The following is a 19,686-nucleotide window of genomic DNA, read 5'->3' as shown; positions in this document are numbered from 1 at the left end:
GCTGGGTTATCAGATAGTCTATTATAAAGCTGACAAAGCCTTATGATTATATAGGAAACTCATATAACACTGGATGTGTACTGTGTGACATGTGTAAAGTTTTGAGCAAGTCCATTTTATTTTGCTAAAAAAAAGTATAACATCACCTTTGAAAGCCAATGTAGTCAGAAGGCCAAAACTATGACTAGGGAAACCCAGATCCTGACTTCGGAACATACATACTCAGCATAATATCTTTTGCAGCATTGTTGCAAGGATGTATGTAGGCAACATAAAAAGTCACTATCGTTTAGCAACACAATACATCTTCCTCTCTGATAAAAATAGGAAAGAGACCAACTTACCTGAAATACTGTCTCATTCGCAAACAGTTCCAGGAACATAACAAAGACGAAACAGACACACAGCCTAGTACATGCAGTGAAAGTGAGCCAATTAATGGTAGTTCTAAAAGAACTAATGAGCCCACAGAAGACAGTGCCCAAGTGGTTATGTTAACAATCACTGTAAACCAGTTTGCCTGGAGGTTGTTCACAAAAAATCATTTCGAAAGACATGCTAACATGGAATGCAGCCCAAGTTGTATAACAGTAAAGAAGGTTTTGTTTGGCCTAAATAATCACTAATAAAACCATTCCACAAAGTTAGGGGAAATGAAGAGAGGCAAGCGACTGTCTCATACCATGAACTAAACAGACTGTCAAACTGAAGAAAATATAAACTCTCCAGAGATACAAATATAATCCAGCCAATTTTCCCAACTGAGTCACTGAAAGCAACCAGCTGCTACAACTTTTTCCTCCACCAAAGGATTATGATCTGCAGCCATTATGCTGAAGAAATGAATCCTACCTCTGAGAGATTGCTAAATTTCTTCCAAATGATTTGTACTTGTCAGCTTTTTCCATTTTGTTCTTTAATCAAACCATTTACAAAATTAAAATTTCTCCAGCAGGTTTCCACATCCAGAGACATTTTGCACACAGAGCCTGTTTTCATTTGCTTTTCTGAATATTGCTGCATATTGCCAGCCTTAGGCAGATGTTCCTAGTAGTTTTGCCCTCTGGAAAGAAAGCCCTTCAGTTTCACTGCATGACTGAGTTGCCTTTTCCACATGTTTCTTTCAAAAACTACATTCTAATTATTAACAATTACTTGTGTCTATAGCCTAACAAAACACAGAATAATTTCAATTATTTAGACATGTAATTAAATACAACAGGAAGCCAAGAAAAAGAAATCCATTTGGAGACTAAGTGGTTTCTGAAAAGCAGAGCAACCACGTAAACAGGCATCACGTAAGCAGCTATCTGGGATCTGAACAACTGTTGCTTTTTATTTAAGAGTCCAAGCTTCCATAAGAAATCAGAAAAGCACATCAAATTTATCTCTTGCTTTTTGGAATTTAGTTACCAGCAACAACACAATATTCAGATCAGGGAACTAGCTTTCTATCTGTATTAAACCGTTTTCTACTTACAGGGTCTTAAAATGTAAGTACAAAGTAAAAAGCTTGAAGATTTTGAAAGGAAATCAAAACATTTTACACATACTGCAGTTACTCTTTGCTCTTGAAAAAGAGAAAGGGACCTTACCCAGTGGTGGGATTAAATTTTTTTTAACTACCAGTTCTGTGGCCGTGGCTTGGTGGGCGTGGCAGGGAAAGGATACTGTAAAATCCCCAATCCCACTCCAGGGAAAGGTTACTGCAAAATCCCCATTCCCTCCCGATCAGCTGGGATTCGGGAGACAGAGAATAGATGCACAAAACACAATGTTTTAAAACAATTCTCATTTTATCAGTCAATTTACAGAATGGGAAATGTTTTCTTATAATTTATTGCTTTCCTCAACAACAAAAGAACAAGAAAAGCAAATACTTGCTAGTGGCCAAAAGCTACCTCCCAAAAATTCCCAAATATGGAAAGCTCAGGTTTTCTTTTCATGAATGATCAAGATAAAATTGATAATTGTTGATAAAATTATTGAAGTAGAACTTCTGGCATGCAGTTGTAATACAGTAGATATTCTTTTCATATGAGCATCTGAAGGTGAAGCATTTGTTGGCAAAAATCTGTCAACCCCAAAATATTTACCTGAGCCTTCGTTTCCTTGATCGTGAAACTGATCGAGACCGAGAACGAGACTTTGAAAAAGACCGAGACCGAGACCGAGACCCAGATCTTGAACGAGAAGAACGGGACCCTGATTTTGATTTATTCGTTTTTGACATCTCCGATAAATCCTTTCACATCAATCTGTCAACAGAGAAAATGTAACCAACATCAATGGCTGTCCCTCTGTAGTAAGGGAAATGTTTTTTATTGAATAATTTCTGAAGGGAGAAACGGGACCACACTAAAGAGTTCTCTTAACGAAATTTCAAGCCTGTTACTTTTTTTATGTCTAGCAACTTTGTCAGTTTGTCAGCAAATGTATCAGTTCCCCAAATCCTTACTGCAAACTGTAACAGAGAAACTGTAACCTGTTCTTTCCACACTTAAGTACTAGAGCTCAGGAAGAGGAGCTGACTCTGAGGAGCACTGGTGCAAACCAAGCCACAATCAAGTAGCCACCAGGGATTTCTTCTGCAGTAAAAATAAACAAGGAATCTATCCAGGCATTTCAGGACTTCAAATGTTGATTATAGCCTCTAGTCAACTTCAATGTCTTTGAAACATTAGTTTTTATAGAAAAATGGTTTTGTTATAAGTTATCTCATACCAATGTGTGCTCATCTAGAGTTCTTACTTCTCTTGTGTAAGAACTCTATTTAGACGAGCACAAACACACTGCAGCAACTCTGGACAGCAGAAAAAAGGAAACAGATCATCTAGGCATCTTACACTTGACTTGGCTAGGATAGTTTCCCAATTGTAACTATGGTTAAATCTGCCTAAGTTTTGGGAAATTAAAGAGTTGTAATACAGTAGATATTCCTGTCTTTTTTCTTCACTTGTGGCAGCAATCCCAGCATTCCTGGCTGGCACGATTAAATGAGAATCACAGGTTAAGCAGAGTCCTGGGTAAAGATTGAAGGGTGTGTGTGTATTGTGCCTCAGGACTTGGAAAACAGCAGCAACCTCATTCTTGTGGTATTGTAGAAGCCTCATTTCCTAAATCACACACAGACACCTTCTCCCAAATCACATTTCTGAATGAAGCATAAAGCAGCAGGACTGAAAAAAAAAAAGATGGTTCAAGTATATTTGTTTATTTTCAATGCATTTAAATATGTCCAGTGAGAGGATTCCTTCCTAGATTCTTAATAGTGCCAGAGCACCCACAACTTCTGAAGGCAAGCTGATTGGTGTTCTCACTGTTGGGAAATTTCTCCTTAATTCTAGGTTGATTCTCTCTTTGATAAGTTTTCATCCATTACTTCTTGTCCTATCCTCAGGTGCCTTAGGAACCCTTCTTCCTTGTGGCAGCCCCTGAGATATTGGAACAGTGCTATTATGTCACTCCTAGTCTTTCTTTTCCCCAGACTAGACCTACCCAGTTCATGCAACCGTTCTTTATATATTTTACCCTCCAGTCCCCTAATCATCTTGGTTGCTCTTCCCTGCACTCTTTCCAGTCTCTCAACGTATTTATAGCGTGGTGACTAAAACTGGAAGCAATATTCCAAGTGTGATCTTATCAAAGCATTATAAAGTGGTATTATCACTTCATGTAACAGAAATTATCCCTCTGTTGATGCAGCATAGAATTGCATAGGCTTCTTGCTGGCTGTAGCACACTGCTGGCTCATACTTGAGTGGTTGTCCACTAGGACTCCTAGATCCCTTCTCTTAGTTACTGCTCTTGAGCAAGGTATCACCTATTCTATACTTGTGTGTTTGGTTTTTCTTGCCAAGTGGAAAACCTTATTTTGTCAAGAACCTTCTGAGCCTATCTCGTGAAGTGTTAACCCTTCAACTAGTCATGATTCTGCAGCCTACTGCTACTGAGCAGGGTAGCTAAAAGGGCACAGTCAGAGGTGAGGCACAGACAGGTGTGTGGAATGAATTGGAGCATCCTGCAATTGTAAGCACTACTGAGCAAGTTTGAGTGGTTGTAGCTTCGCATGGCACTACCCCTGAATATATTATTTATATAGAAACATGTATAAACATTTATTGAAATTTGATACAGAAGATGAATAAGTGAAAGGATATATAATAAAATGGGCTAAACATTTGAATGTAATATGGGAGAATATGTGGATGAAAGGACTGAAATTAACAGTATTATAATCTTTAAAATATTTTTTCTTTTTCTAAAGGTACTTTGTATCTCAGCATTGTGAACTTTTTATCATGCTGGATGGATATGCAAAAAAGTGGAAAAATTGGATTCAAATGCAGAAGACTAATATACAACACCAAAGATATTCCTTCTGATGAACTTTTTCCAACAGTTGGAAAAAACCTCATGGAACTTTGTTTCTCTATATAACAGCAGTGAGGCCTTTCTATGCACAGTGATGGAAGGAGTTGACATTTCCCACAATGGACAAATGGATGGTGAGGTTGATGGAGCTGGCTGAGGTGGTGAAATTGACAGCTTCAATTAAATACAAAGATACCGAATAATTCTAATGCTGATTGGAACCCCCCTTTGGACTTTATGTATGAAACAGAAAAACATATGAAATTTTGATATATGGATTTGATTAGAAACAACAGTGTACAACAGGAAAATGATTTGGGATGGAGATGATTAGTGGGGTGCCACAGAACCTGTGAAGCATAGGGCAGCAAGGGCAAATGCAGCTTTGCAGAATGGTACAGGCGTAGCTGTCAACAATGTGGAGCTTGTATTTCTCAGTAGCAGTGGCAGTGCTGGGGCTGAAGTAGAGGCCAGAGGCAGTTGGCTGGGACTGCTGAAGGTTCCAGGCCTCGTCTTTCAGAACCCAGTCCCAGAGCTACCATCAAATGCTACAACGCAGGATAGCCAAGATAGCATAGATTGCCAGGAAGCAGATAGGTTGGTGGATGGGGAGCAGAGGATTGTAGCATCCCTGCAGTCGTAAGTGCAAGCAAGCTGCCATATGCCCAATTTTTGATCACATGACTACTGGGAAATGCAAAGGCCTTAATTTTGGACATGGGTCATAACATAAGTCCATTATTTTCAGCAGTCATTTTGAACAGACTGTGTATATAACAGAAAAACAATAAGCTTTTTAAAACATATTTTTAACAATTTTGCATGAAATGTATGCAATATTCAAAGACTCTTCAGTATTAACAATGACAAATTGTTGGAAAACTTACTTTGCCTTGAAATTAACTCTGCCTGAACAGAAATCAAGGGTCAATTGGAACCTCTCCTTCCACTTGAAAGAGCAAACAATTCTGCAAAATAAAGATAACTGCTTATACTCCAACTGCACACATAGTAGGTGTTATATTTTAAGGAATAAAATAAAGACAACATAGCTTGAAGGATGGTCTGAGGCACAAATCTATCTAGCTCAAAGTGAGTTCATTTTAAAGCAACTTTTAATCCATGTCTCATGTGAGCACAGAGTATGGCATATATGGTCCCCAACCCCAGGTCTGTGGCCCAGTGCCAGTCTGCAGCCCATTGGATGCTGGGCTGTAGAAATGATGGGTGAAAACCACCTCCTCTTCGCTCCCCCTGCCAAGCCAGAAAGGTTGGGGGCCAGTGATGTAGCCAACTGGCCTAGATTGGAAGGTTCACATTTCAACCTAAGAGGTGAATTATCCCTCCTGCCTTTTGTATCTCGACATAACAAAACAGGAAATAAAAAATGAAGTATATACTACTCCATTCTCACTCCTACATATAAGAAGTCCTTGACTTACGACCATAATTGAGGCCAGAATTACAGTTGTAGGTCATACACACTGTAAGGCAGCCATCATGTAACCAGAGTCCCTAGGGAGTAGGCGGCATACAAATGTCAATAAACCTAAACCACATCCAATTTGATGACTTTTGCTGAAGTTGTTAAGCAAACTGCTGCTTTCCAGGAAAAAAAAATGTAAATCACTGTCATGATTTAAATGCAGGCTGGTTGCAAGGAACCAAAATGCAACCATGTGACTTCAGGGGGGGAAGGTAGCCATTGGAATTTCAAATCTGGGTCATAAGTAGCCCTGGGAAGAGCTATCACAACTGAGAGGTCCCTGAGAGGTCATAAATCAAGGACTCCCTAGTTTAGAACCTGAATTAAGTTCAACTTAGCAACAGAACGATCCAATGATATCCTGTTGCCTGCTACTCCTGCACTGATGTTCACTGTATTTGCTGTTTAAGTTTGCCATACTCTAATGAACATGCAAGATGGACAGCACAAAAGCTTGCATTATAATGCATTAATTCATTAAAATAGTACAGATTGAAATAGCTTTTTACAAATAAAAAAGCTAATCAGTGAGAATATATGGGGACAGTCTCTTGGTGTTTTCTCATATCTGTTCCTCCCTATCTACTATTTGGTATAAGCCCCTGGCTACCCCATACCCATCAGCCTTATCATTTATTCTAGAAAGGAATGCATCTGAAAAGCTCACCAAGAAATAAACGCAAGTCAAGGGAAGAACTCTGGTCGCAATAGCACTTAGACTTATATACTGCTTCACAGTGTTTTACAACCCTCTCTAAGCCATTTTCAGAGTCAGCCTCTTGCCCCCAACACTCTGGATCCTCATTTTACACGCCTCAGAAGGTTGGAAGGCTGAGTCAACCCCTGGTGAGAGTTGATCTACCAAATTGGAAGCAGACTGCAGTCAACAGAAGTAGCCTGCAGTACTGCATTCTAACTACTGTGTCATCATGGCTCTATTTTATCTTGATCCCCAAAGTAGTTCAAGACAAACACAAAAGCGAGAGAGTATTTAAAGAAACATACTGGAGAGATGTAAAACACATTAATGTCAATCTTGTGATCTAAACTAATCCAGCTATATTATATTAAGTGCCAACAGCAAACTTACTTTTTGAATACACAATGTATATAGTTTTGTATTCTTATAATGCAAATTAGGCATACCATGTAAATTATTCTATAATTCACTTTAATATTCATTATTAGGGTATCAATTATTACCTTATAACACAAGTAATCAACATAGTGTGAAACTGCTTGTTTTTAACTGCCTTTACAAGCAGAGGCAGAATTTCTAGAGCAAGCTTGGAATTCTGCCATTAGAAGCAATCTGCTTTGCTTCCCAATTGCCATTGCTGCAAATCAAATCTACATACAAAGTTAATTTTTACCTTGTTTTTACCCCTAATAGGAAAGAAAACACTTTTTGTTCAGCACAGTGAAGTCCAAAGGGCCTCATAAGCAAAATGGGCAAAAAGCCAACCACTCCTCCTTTGTGCAGTAGCTGCCTGGGCTTTTGAAAACAAAAAGCCACCACCTGTTCCATCTCATCCTTAAGGAATATTTTAATTATCTCACATCTGAAAGGGGACTGTTTATCTTTTCATCCTGTCAACAATGAGCTAAGATAACATGGTGTGCTTCACAACATGCAGTTGATAAGTTATTTGATCAACTGATGACATTTTTTACTTTCTTTTCCCAGACCTATATACCTTAAAATCACTCCTAATCAGGCAGAAGACGGAAGGCCTGCAGTGTTTTAAAAATCTTCTAGAAAGTATCATAGCTCGTAAAGAAAAAGGAAACTTGAATGAATTTTTAAATAACACACAGTATTAATACATATTAACAATTGCTTAATACATGTTGCTGGAAAAGGGCGTTGGTACTTACCTGATATGCCTCTTCTCATAGTGGGGGGGAGTATCCAGGATGGGTTGACATTATCCTCCCGTTGATTGGACTGAGTCAGATAAGCTCTTGGGATATGGCCCTGGTCCACCAGGCACCGCCCAGTTATCGGCGAAGAACTCTATCCGACTCGTTGTGCCATCCACTCCAGACCTTTGTTATGGTTTCAAATTTTTTATTGAGTTATAACTTTAACATATTAGTGCAACATCCATCATAAAACATGTTACATTACCAGGGAGGGTCTGGATACTCCTCCCCCACTATGAGAAGAGGCGTATCAGGTAAGTACCAACGCCCTTTCTCCATAGTGAGGGGAGGAGTATCCAGGATGGGACGTAGCAAAGCTAACACGTCCCTAGAGAGGATAACATACTGAGGGAACATGGCCAAAATAAGCCTGGTGGGGTGTGTCCCCCGCCCTATGAACCGCCTGTAATACCCTGCGACCAAACAAAGCCTCCACCGAGGCAAAGGTATCTAACTTGTAGTTCCTCACGAAGGAGGAGGGGGAAGACCACGAGGCTGCCCTACATATCTCTGTCAATGATCCCTGCGTTGCCCAGGCTGCAGTGGTGGCCGCACTTCGTGTGGAGTGTGCTGTGATGGGGCTCGGTGACTGTATGCCCTGAGACTGGTAGGCCGTAGCAATGCAGCTCCTTAACCACCTGCCTATGGTGGTGGAGGTCACCTTCTTGCCCAGAGACCCCAGTTGGAATGAGACAAATAGGGCCTTGGACTTTCTATTCGGCCGGGTTCTTCTGAGGTAAATCCTCAGAGCCCTCCTTACATCTAAGGTGTGCCACTTCTTCTCTAGTGGGCGAGAAGAGTCTGGACAAAAATTGGGCAAAATCAGCTCCTGCGACCTGTGAAAACATGAAGACACCTTAGGTATGAAGGAGGGAGGTCCAACCGCAACACCACTCTATCGTGGTGAAAAATGCAGATGTGCTCCCTGGCGGACAGGGCCTGCAGTTCTGATATCTGTCTGGTGGACATGATGGCCACCAGAAACCTTAAGGGTTAGAAACTTTATTGACACTGTTCACAATGGCTCAAATGGGGTCTCCCCATCAGAGCATCCAACACCTTGGGCAAATCCCAGGAGGGGTACCTATGTACCATGGGTGGTTTGAGGTTGGATGCCCACTTCAGGAACTGCCTGACCAAAGGTTGGTGAATGAGTGTCTGGGCTCTGCCGCACAGAAGCACAGCTGAGATGGCCGAGACTTGTCTCCTAATTGTGTTGGGAGCTAACCCTCTGTCCAGGCCTGTCTGGAGGAATTCCAGCACTAAGGGGACGGTGGCTTTCACCGGGTCTTCTCCCCGGGAGTTACACCATGTGGAAAAGGCCTGCCAGGTCGCGCCGTAGATGCGCTCCATGCAGGTGGCCTGGATGGTTTCTATTACCCTGGGGGAGAATCTTTCCTCCCTCAGGATGCTCTGCTCAACTACCAAGCAGTCAACTGGAGCCATTGGGGTTCTGGCTGTTCCAGAGACCCCTGGCTGAGGGATATTCTTTCCCGAGGAATTCTCCACGCTCTGCCCACCGAGAGCAATTGGATGACCCTGGGAATCAGGGGCAAGGGTGGATATGCATAGAGAAGGCCCAGGGGCCATGGGCCTCAGAGAGCATCCGTCCCCTCTGTTTGGTACCTGGAGTAGAACCTCGGGAGTTGGGTGTTGAGGGGGGTGGCAAATAGGCCGACCTCTGGGCGGCCGAAGCAGTCAGTCACCTCTCTGAAGATGACCGGATGCAGTCTCCACTCCGAGTTGTCCACTTCTGTCCGGCTGAGCCAATTGGCTCTGATGTTGTCCACCCCCACTATATGTTCCGCCTTTAAGGAGAGAACATTCCTTTCGGCCCACGGTCCCAGTCTTTTGGCCTCCAGCATAAGGACCTCGACTTGGTCTCCCCCTGCCTGTTTAAGTGAGCCTTGGTTGCGATGTTGTCTGTGAGGACTAGAATGTGCCTGTCCTTGACAGAGCGGTGGAATTGTACCAGGGTCAGGCGGACCTCTCTTGAGTTCCAACCAGTTGATGCTGTGAGTCAGTTCCACCTGGCTCCATTGTCCCTGCGCTATCTGATCTTGCAGGTGGGCGCCCCACCCAAACAGGCTGGCATCCGTGGTTACCATCACCCGGTCTGGCGTTCTGAAGACTTCGCCCTTGGTTATCGCCGGGAACGTCCACCAGATCAATGAGCGGGAGACTTCTACTGGGAGAAGGACCTTGGTCTGGGAACAGCTCCTGTGCCTTCGCTGGAAAGGCAAAAGGAACCATTGTAGGTCTCTGGTGTGGAGGCGAGCCCAAGGGACAATGCCAATGGTGGAAACCATGGTACCTAGCAGTTTGGATAAGGTGACACCCTACCTCCTGTGACTACCTTTGTAGCTAGCCGTCTTAAGTAGAGTTGTCTTTCTGATGACAGAAAAACCCTGCCTTCCTCTGAATCTATCAGAGCCCCTAGGTGGATTAGACTAGTGGATGGGTGGAGGTGGCTTTTGGCCAGGTTCACCGAGAACCCATGGTCCCTCAGGATTGTCATAGTGGTGTCTACATCCCTTAGAGCCCCCTTCAAAGGAGGATGACTGTATCAGCAGGTCATCTAAATAACATTGAATCCTGACCGGGATCTGTCTCAGATGCGCTGCCGCAGCCGCCATTACTTTGGTGAAAACTCGTGGGGCAGAAGACAGACCAAAGGGCAAGGCCCGGTATTGGAAGTGATGCCCTAGGTAGCAGAACCTGAGATACCTCCGGTGGTCCCAAATGATTGGAATGTGTAGGTAGGCCTCTGTGAGGTCTATGGAAGTGAGGAAGTCCCCCTTCCTGATTCCCTCCAAGATGGGGTGGAGAGAGTGCATTTTGAACCTCCTATAACAGATGAAGCGGTTCAGACGTTTCAGGTCAAGAATTGCCCTCCAGCCCCCTGATGCCTTGGGGATAACAAAAAGGATAGAGTAATGCCCCTGACCCTGCTGCTCTAGAGGCACTGGCTGGATGGCTCGGATGTCCAGTAGGTGCTGTATGGCCTCCTGCATCAGTAACCTCTGTGCCGGGTTATTTGAAACCGGGCAGATCCGGAAAAACTTTGGAGGGCTGGAAAGGAACTCCAATGACAGGCCATGCCTAATGGTGTTCTGTACCCATTTATCAGATGAGGAGCGGTCCCGCGACCAGCGAAGTATGCCAAGCATCCCCCGATGGGAGGTGAATTGGGTCTAGAATTAGTTTTTGAGGAAGGAGCACCCCCGCCTCCCTCTCCGCCCCCTCAAAAGGGCCGCTTCTGCTGCCTGCCTCTGTTGTACTGCCTGGCACCTGAGTACCCCACATCTGAACCCCTGAAGGAATCCTGACCCTGGAAGGAGGACCCAAAGTCTTGTCCCCGGGAGTAGGACCATCTTAGGTAAGGCGCTGTCCTGAACTGTCCATTCTTTGGAACTGTGGGCAGCATCTTCCTCTTGTTCTGGACCAGGTAGGGGTCCAGAGCTGCTCCAAAAAGGGCCTCTCCTGTGAAAGGAGAAGATGCCAGGCGCCACTTGTAGTGTACATCTGCCTGCCACTGTCTCAGCCACACCAACCTACGAGATGCAATGGCTGAAGTGATCGCTCTGGAGGCAAACCTGGCTGCTGACAAGGTGGTGTCCACCGAAAATTGAATGGCTGCCACCGGTTTGTTGATGTCTTGCTGCGTTCTGACCTCAGTAATGGGGATACGTTGCTGCAGCTCCTGCAGCCAGAATAAGAAAGACCTGTTGAAGAAGGAGGCGGTGGTGGCTGCCTTCACCACCCAGGCAGCTGCTTGATGGTCCGCCTTCCTGTCCTCCAACTTCAGAGCCTCCTCTGGTTCCCATGGCAGAGTAGTGGGGGTACGTAGTACCAATACTGGAGCATTAATGGAGGGCTGAAATAGCACCCCAGCCATGTCCTGGTCCACATTGAAAAAGGTCTTATCTGTGGGCGTGGGCCCCGCTGTGGGGGCTGCCCATTGACGCTTGACTGACTCAAGAAAGGCCTTGGGGGTTGGCACCATGTCAGTCTCAATGGCCTGCTCATCAAAGATGGTTTCTGTAGAGAACCCCTGGTGCTGAGGTGGTGCTTCTGCTGTTCTGTTTCCAAGCTTGGCTGCTGCCTTGGCATTGAACAGGAGTGACTTATACAATGAAGGCTGGAACAACCCAGTGAAGGCCGGCTTAGGAGGGGGCATGCCTTCGTCTTCAGATAGTTTATCCTCCCTAACTTCCCCCTCCTCACAATCCAGGTCACTGTCCTCTTCTGATGAGGCTGAGGAACTAGAACTGTCTCCCCCCCTCTGGTATCCTAGGAGAGGATGCCACTTGAGGTTGCATTTGTTGCTGCTGAAATGCCGCTGTCATGCATTGCTGGAAGGCCCGCATCATTAGGTCCTGAAAATTGGGGACCCCTGTGGGGGTTCGTTGGCTGGAACCTGGGGGGGGGGGCAGAGGTGGCAGCCCTGTGGGCAGGGCTGAGCCCAGAGAAGCCGTATGTGGGGGGGATTGCCACTCCTGAGGAAGACCCCAAACACCTGATGTGTCAATAGGGATCCTTGCTTGCAATGTGGGTGCCTCCCCTGTAGCCCCGCCTGTTGCAGGGACTCCAGGGGCCTTCCCCTTCTGTCCCAAGCCTGGGATGGACTTAAGACCACTTGCCTTTTTGTAGAGCTGCTCCAGCTTCCTGTGCCTTCGCCTTTCATACTTAGAGGGTTTGGAAGGCTTGTGATTACCCTCTGCATCCAGCTCCGCCCTGGGGGAAAGGTGCTTTTTGTTGTCTCTAGCCTTTGTTTCCCCCCCCCCTCTTTCTGGGCAGCCTCTGGGGTGGTCACTAACCTTGGTTGATCCTCTGCCCCTCTGGTGGGGCTGCTGGCTGTTGCTGCAGGTACTTGAATCCTGTCGGTCTCCTTGTTGCCGCTGGGTGCCGCCATCTTGGAACACATGGTTCCTCCTGGCTTCAAGATGGCTCCCACGCCAGGAGACAAAGGGCGCTTCTTTTAAATCTCCTGTTCTGGTGGCTTGTGCTCCAAGGAGCTGCCGTGTGCCTTTGCCGCCAGTTTTTCCTTCTGCTGCCTCTTTCTGGCACCGCTAGAGGCTTGGCTGTGGACCCCCTCCAATGAGATGAGCCACGTGGACAATGGCACGGGCGCTCCACGGCGTTTGGGAAGCTGCGGTTTGCTGCTCGACCCAGCAGGGAGCAGCAGAGTGCTCCGGCGCCCAACAGAGTTACCGGAGCGAGTCTCACCTTCTGGGCGGAGATCCAGCGGCGCCCTTGCTTGCCAAGTGGCCCGATTTGTGCCCCGTGATGCTTGAGGAAGCTGGGGCTCGCTACTTGACCCTGTGGGGAGCCGAGGAGAGTTCTGACGCTGCTGGCGCCTACGCGGCAGGGCTTGCCTTTGGAAGGTTTGTGCCTTTATTTCCTGCTTGCCCGGCAGAGTTCCTTTTCTGAGTGATACTTGTCTCACTCAGATGCCTGGGCAGCGTGCTGCCCCCAAGGGGGCTTTTGGCAGAGCTTTCTTCCACTCGGGGAGCTGTCCAGGTCACTTGCCGCTGCTGCTGTAGGAAATGATTATCCTTTTCTTTCTTTAAAGTTCATCAAAATTATTGGAGATCCAGGATGGCAAACCATCCAGTTGAGGGACTGAGTCGATAACTGGGCGGTGTCTGGTGGACCAGGGGTGTATCCCAAGAGCTTATATGACTCAGTCCAATCAACGAGAGGATAAGGTCAACCCATCCTGGATACTCCTCCCCTCACTATGGGGAAAGGACAAACTTTTCCATGAGTAGATAAGTTATCATCCATGCAAATTTCTTCTCCTTCTAAGCATGAGATCCAAGAGTTATCCTTGTGTGAAGAGCAAAACAGCACCAATCTCTTGTACAAAAAGGAAAAGTTGTTGCACAAAAATCTATTTACCCTTAGTCTGAAAAGTGTTTATTTAAAAGAAAAGTGAACTTCCCACAAAGTTGAAAAATTACTATTGTTCTTTTAAACTTTGAACCTTCAACATTGCTCAACTTTAGTTGTCCCTTACTTCCCTTCATTGCCTTTCTGCCACAATAGCTTGTCCAACAGTCCAAAAGTTTCACAAACATCACTAAGGAAGGTGAAGCTCATGCTATGGATGGGTGCTTCCCTCTATTCCTTGAATAGAAGGTTCAGCATAAATATCATAGCTTGCATTAGGTCAAAGTTTCCTATAGCACTTCAAGAATTGCATTTGAATAAAACTGTTAAAGTAGACAGCAAAAGGAAATTATTTTCCTGACAGCTGTCCCCAATTGGGCATATCTGTTTTATGTTTGTATAAGACTTTTATGATAACACAAATAGGCAATGCTCTGCAGATTCATCGTTTTATATTTTTAAAAGTAACCTTTATTTCCCTTTTTTAAGATGCAAAGCAAAGTAGACCATAGCGTCTAAAAAGGACGTTGGTCTTACCTGAACGTCTATTTTCAGAAGGGGGAGGGAATGGTCACACGTGGGTTGTTGTCAAAGCCTGATTGGTCCAAAGACTGAGAGAAAACGCTTAAATACTGGTGCCTTCCATTCCTATCCCAGTTTCCTCGAAGGCGAACGGTAGAACTGAAAAGACAAAAAAACAACACACAACAAAACCCCCGGGAACCACCCGGGCCCTCCCCTTGGCCCCGACGGAAAGGTCTCAGGGCGGGTTGTGACCATTCCCTCCCCCTTCTGAAAATAGACGTTCAGGTAAGACCAACGTCCTTTTTCCAGAAGAGGGGGGAGGGAATGGTCACACGTGGGACATACCCAAGCTACCGTCCCAGGGAGGGAGAACGAGAATCACCAGGGCCCAAGGGGAGCCTCAACCGCCACCCCCAGAGGGTCCTGCCACCAAGGACACACTCGCATCTGCAAAGCTTCCAGACCATAGCGCCGGAGGAAGAAGCCGGGGAATCCAGAGGCCGCGCGACAGACGGCCTCAACTGGCCCCCCCGCGGCCCCCGAGGCCACGCTCGTGTCGCTCCTAATAGGCTGGGCCGTGAACTCTGACGGGACTGGCCCGTCGACCCGAAACCCCGAGGGCTTCCGCAATGGCCCGGCGCAGCCAACGCCAACGGTGGCTGAAGACACGCTCGAACCCAGCGACCCCCGGCTGGAGGACCAGTCCACAAGGGCTCGACCTACGGACCCCTCGGTCCGCTGGCGATGGAGCCGCAGGGCGCGGTGCGCGCCCAACCAATGCCAGAGCTTAGCGAAGGAAGAGGCCACCTACGGGAAGAAGGCACGAGCAAGGCGAAGCCTCGCCCCGCCCCTTAGAGGCGACGGGAACGACCTCAGAGCAGGGTGCCCAACTCCACGTACCCGAGCGGAGACAACCGCCACAAGGGAGCCAGCCGACGAGCATACCGAAGAGATTCGAAGAAGCCCCCCCTGAGCACAAGGGGGAAGAACACACGGGGAACCCGGGGACCGAGGGAAACCCAGAAGCCGCCCCCTACCGAGAAGCTCGATCAGGGGGACCTGAGAGAGGGAGAACCCCCACCCCCTCCAGGGCTGAAACAATTCCGCCACCAGGCGGCACAATCTTGTGGGTTTCCGAAGTCAGGCCCCTCCTGCAGGAACTCCTGACGTTTGAGAGAAAGGTGCCCTGCCAGGCGAAGCCAGGGGAGGCCAGGCAGATAACACCGCCGGACGATACCCAGGTGGAACCGCAGCCGCGGTCCGTAAGGCCCCCAGGCATCCCTAGTCGAGAGTGACCCAGTTGGCTAGACCAGCCTCCAACAGCTGCCGGACAAGAGTCATGGGCCGGATGCAACCCCAGGGACCAGGCGAAGCAGGACCACCACCCCCCGCTGCCAGGCCAACCCTTCCCGCGGGCGCCTCCACGGAGGGCCACCGACAGCTGGACGAGGTCCGCGAACCAAGGCCCCTAGGTCCTAATGGCCCACCCCCACGATCAGGGTCCCCATGCCACCCCCCTCCGGGGAGACCTGGAACCAGGGGGACGGGAGGCCCCATACCGAGACCGCAGGTCACCTCCTTTCGAGGGCGCTTGCGCCCTCCACAGATCAGGATAGGAAATGGGTGAAACCCCAGGGAGGAATAGAACCCGCGGCGAGCAAGGGAGTGTCGAACTGTCGACAGATCCGCCAAAAAAGAAGAACCGACGACAGAGGGAGTAGGCCCGCTCCCCTGGTCAGGGCCGCCCGATGCTGCCGAGCCGCCCGGAGACAGGAGAGCCCGGGGAGATTCTCGACTCTGGGGGCAACAGAGGCCCCACCGCCCAGACGTCCAGTCCCGAGCATTCCGGTCGAGGGCTGGAGAAGACCCCCCCCCCGACAGATGAGGGCCTGAGCGGTCCCCGTGCCAACGGGAGGTCACGCGATGCCCAGCTACGGGGCCCAAGGGAAGCGCAGAGCCCAGCGGGACAGCACTAGTGCCATTCCAGTGACGAAGGGTAAGCCCCGAAAGCGACCACCTGCCGAGAGCGAACCGGGAGCCCCCTAACCAGGACGAGGCTCCCCAGGAGAGTCCAAGGGTCCGGCGGGTGGGACTATCCCTGCTCAAGAAACATCTCGCCCGATCTGATAGAGGGAGGTTGAAACCGAACAACATCCCTAAGGCCCTACGCCAGCGGGCATAGGCCGAGGTGGAGCTCCTGGACAGACTCACCCCCTCCCCTGACATGGAGCCTATGACCGACACCAGGCAAGCGGAAAGGGAAGAGGTGGACGCCGGAGAAGCCAGCCGAGGAACAGGACGGGGCTCCGAGCTCCTAGAACAGGCGCTAAATAACCGAAGACCTGAATAGGCTAGCCCGCCAAGGAATCAGAGCCCCCAGGATGGGGCGCGGACAAGCCGCCCGGGCCGGCAGGCCTTAGTGGAATCCGGAGAACGGAGACCAGACCAAGGGAAAAGCCCCGGGGGGGAACCCCAGGGACCCGCGATGACCGGCCAGAGCCGAGGAACGAAGTGTGAAGTGCGTTTGTACATATATGTATGTATATATATATATATATTTGTATTTGAGCTGATAAACAAATAAGGGAGACTCGTATAGTCTATTACAATCCATTTAGCTCTCATCAGCTAGCCTTATAATAAAGGGAGACTAGTATAGGTCTATTTCAAGCTATTTAGACCTTATGTTAATTGCAATGTGAAACCTCCGAGCCACAATACTGTTCCCGCACAATGCAGCCCCTGACCTCCTCCCACGAGAAGGACTTCAGGGCAGAGGAAGACATGGGGGGGGAACACCCTCCCCCTCCCCCTGCAAGGGCTTTCTCACCTGCCGCCAGGTCTGCCACCTGGCCCTGGGGAAACTCCAAGCCCCCCTCCATTTCCCCACTTACGCGTCCAGCCGGAAGGAATGGAGGATTCCAAGCCACTGTAGGCCCCACCGGGACCTGGGCCTGCTTTCTCTGCTGCCTGCCATGCCAAGGAAGAGACCGCACCAGCCAATGGACCTGGGTCGAGGCCCGGTCCTCGCACACGTGGCGACCGAGCCAACATGGCCGCCGGAACTTTCATTTTCGATCTGCGGCTCCGATGGCCCATTGAAAGGCCGTGCTGAGGCAGGCAAGGACGGGGGAGGCCACGCGGCTCCCAGGCACGCTCCCCCTCCCCCAGGAATGCTCGTAGCAGTCCGAGCCGTTTCTCTTGCCTCTCCTGGCTATTTAAAGGAGAAGGCAGCCTCTCCAGCAGCTGAAAGGAGATCTGGCACCCCCGCACCCGGGGACGGGCTGAGACTCTGGGCCTGCGGGGGGGAGGCAGCATGCCCCACTGGGCCCTCCCCCACCGCCCGGGGCAGTAAACTGTCCCTTGGGGCCGCAGCTGCTGAATTTAGTAATTTAGAAATCTTTTAAATGCCCAATTAAACCAAATAAGACCAAATTGAATAAAGTAATCCTACCAGTAATTCTCAACAGTTCTTGGACCAGAAAAGACTGAGAGGAAACTGGGATAGGAATGGAAGGCACCAGTATTTAAGCGTTTTCTCTCAGTCTTTGGACCAATCAGGCTTTGACAACAACCCACGTGTGACCATTCCCTCCCCCTCTTCTGGAAAACAGAAATATCAGGTCAACAAAAAATGATCCTCTTTCCTGTTACATCAATAATGAAACAGCCATGATTTTAAAGCAGTCAGTTTAAAACTTTACATTGATTTATAAATTGTTTGTGAACAACTTATATAGCTGCAAAATGGTAAATTTGATATTATAACCCTATAATATTCAGACCAAAGTTTCCTTGGACTGGAATCAGAACTCTTACAAATCAAATTAAAAGCATAATTCTGCTTGCTTATGATTCAGAAGCTTCAGATAACACAGAGCACTGCAGAAAGCTCAAACAACCACACCTGTTCTATCTTCCAAATGGAAATCTTTCTGCACAATGAGTCAGAATAGTGAACTCTACTAACAGGACCATCTGCTGCAGCTATTTGCATTCTGATTATCTTATATAGCAGCTCTTTCTTACATGCAATTAATACCATGCTGAAATTCACTTAGCTCTGGAGGAACAAATCTCCTTCATTTTAGCAGTTGTCAGCAAACCAGAAGACATTATGTTGTATAAAAAACAACACAGGTAGTCCTCAACCTACAACCACAATTGAGCCCCAAAGTCCCATTGTTAAGCAAGAGTTGTTAAGAGCTGTGCCCCATCTAACAACTTTTGCCATGGTTTTTACATAAACCCATTAAGTGAATCATGAGGTCATTAAGCAAATCTGGCTCTCCCCCCCTTTACTTGCTGGAAGCCAACTGGGAAGGTTACAAATGGTGATCACATGACCCGGGATGCTGCAACTATCATAATTACATTCCGGTTGCCAACCACCCAAAGTTTGATCATATGACTGGAGAGATACTGCAACAGTCGTAAGTGTGAAACCTGGTCATAAGTAACCTTTTTAGTGACATGCTAACTTTGAATAGTCATTAAACAAATGACTGTAAGTCAAGGACTGCTTGTAGAGTCTACCTACCCCACAGACTGTGATCCAGCTTTTCCTCAGACAGTTTCCTTGGCTCTGAGTAACTCACAGAGCTTCAACTTCCATCTTATAATTACTTTATGGAATATAGCTGCCTATTTCAGAATTCAGACATAACTGGGAAAAGAAAGGACAAACAATGTGAAATCTAATTCAGAAATGGAAATAATGATAGACTGCTGACAGGCACTGAACAAGACTAATACAGAAGTTATAGCTCCTTTAATTCCACAGTATTGCGAATAGGGCGTTGGTACTTACCTGATACGCCTCTTCTCATAGTGGGAGGAGTATCCAGAATGGGTTGACCTTATCCTCTCATGATTGAATTGAGTCAGATAAGCTCTTTGGGCAACACCCCCTGGCACCAGGTATTCCCCAGTTTTATTGACGAAGAGCTCTATCCGATTCGTTGCACCATTCACTCCAGACTCTTAATTCAGTTCTTAGCTTTTATTGTCTTCAACATCAATATCTATATAACTTCATAAACAATGAACATAACACTTAGTTGTACAAACATAGTCAGGGAGGGACTGGATACTCCTCCCCCCACTATGAGAGGAGGCGTATCAGGAAAGTACCAAAGCCCTTTCTCCATAATGAGGGGGGGAGGAGTATCCAGAATGGGATGTACTAAAGCCTGTACTTCCCTAGGGAGGGAGACCCTTGAGGCCCCATGTCCCCCACTCAAGCCTGTTGAGCCGTGGGCCCCGCCCTGTGAACCGCCTGCAACACCCTGCAGCCAAACGAGGCTTCTGCTGAGGCAAAGGAGTCCAGCTTATAGTTCCTAACAAAAGGAAAGGGGGAAGCCCATGTGGCTGCCCTGCAGATTTCTGCCAGGGATGCCTGCGTGGCCCAGGCTGTGGATGTGGCTATGCTCCGCGTGGAGTGAACTGTGATATGATTTGGTGTCTGTAAGCCCTGCGAT

General features: G+C 47.6%; 1 protein-coding gene across 5 annotated transcripts in view; it reads right to left on the bottom strand.

The window, feature by feature from the left end:
* THRAP3 (thyroid hormone receptor associated protein 3) overlaps positions 1–19,686 on the bottom strand; it is a 49,831-nt gene that overhangs the window by 22,652 nt on the left and 7,493 nt on the right. For 3 of the 5 annotated variants that reach the window (XM_087727242.1, XM_014056524.2, XM_087727240.1), the window contains exons 2-3: positions 5,262–5,342; positions 2,097–2,258 (exon numbers count right to left, since the gene is read on the bottom strand). In XM_087727242.1, the coding sequence (XP_087583368.1) occupies positions 2,097–2,233 (137 nt within the window). In that variant the 5' untranslated portion in view covers positions 2,234–2,258; positions 5,262–5,342. Of the gene's footprint in view, positions 1–2,096; positions 2,259–5,261; positions 5,343–18,746; positions 18,873–19,686 lie in introns of those variants that run through there. The other 2 variants (XM_087727239.1, XM_087727241.1) reach the window with 2 other exon arrangements.

Source organism: Thamnophis sirtalis, unplaced genomic scaffold, assembly GCF_051295495.1.
Source record: "Thamnophis sirtalis isolate CommonGarterSnake01/CBP01778 unplaced genomic scaffold, rThaSir2_p1.2 scaffold_13, whole genome shotgun sequence".
NCBI lineage: Eukaryota > Metazoa > Chordata > Lepidosauria > Squamata > Natricidae > Thamnophis > Thamnophis sirtalis.
Note: the sequence above shows the minus strand (reverse complement) of the source record. Positions and strands in the feature narration are given on the sequence as shown.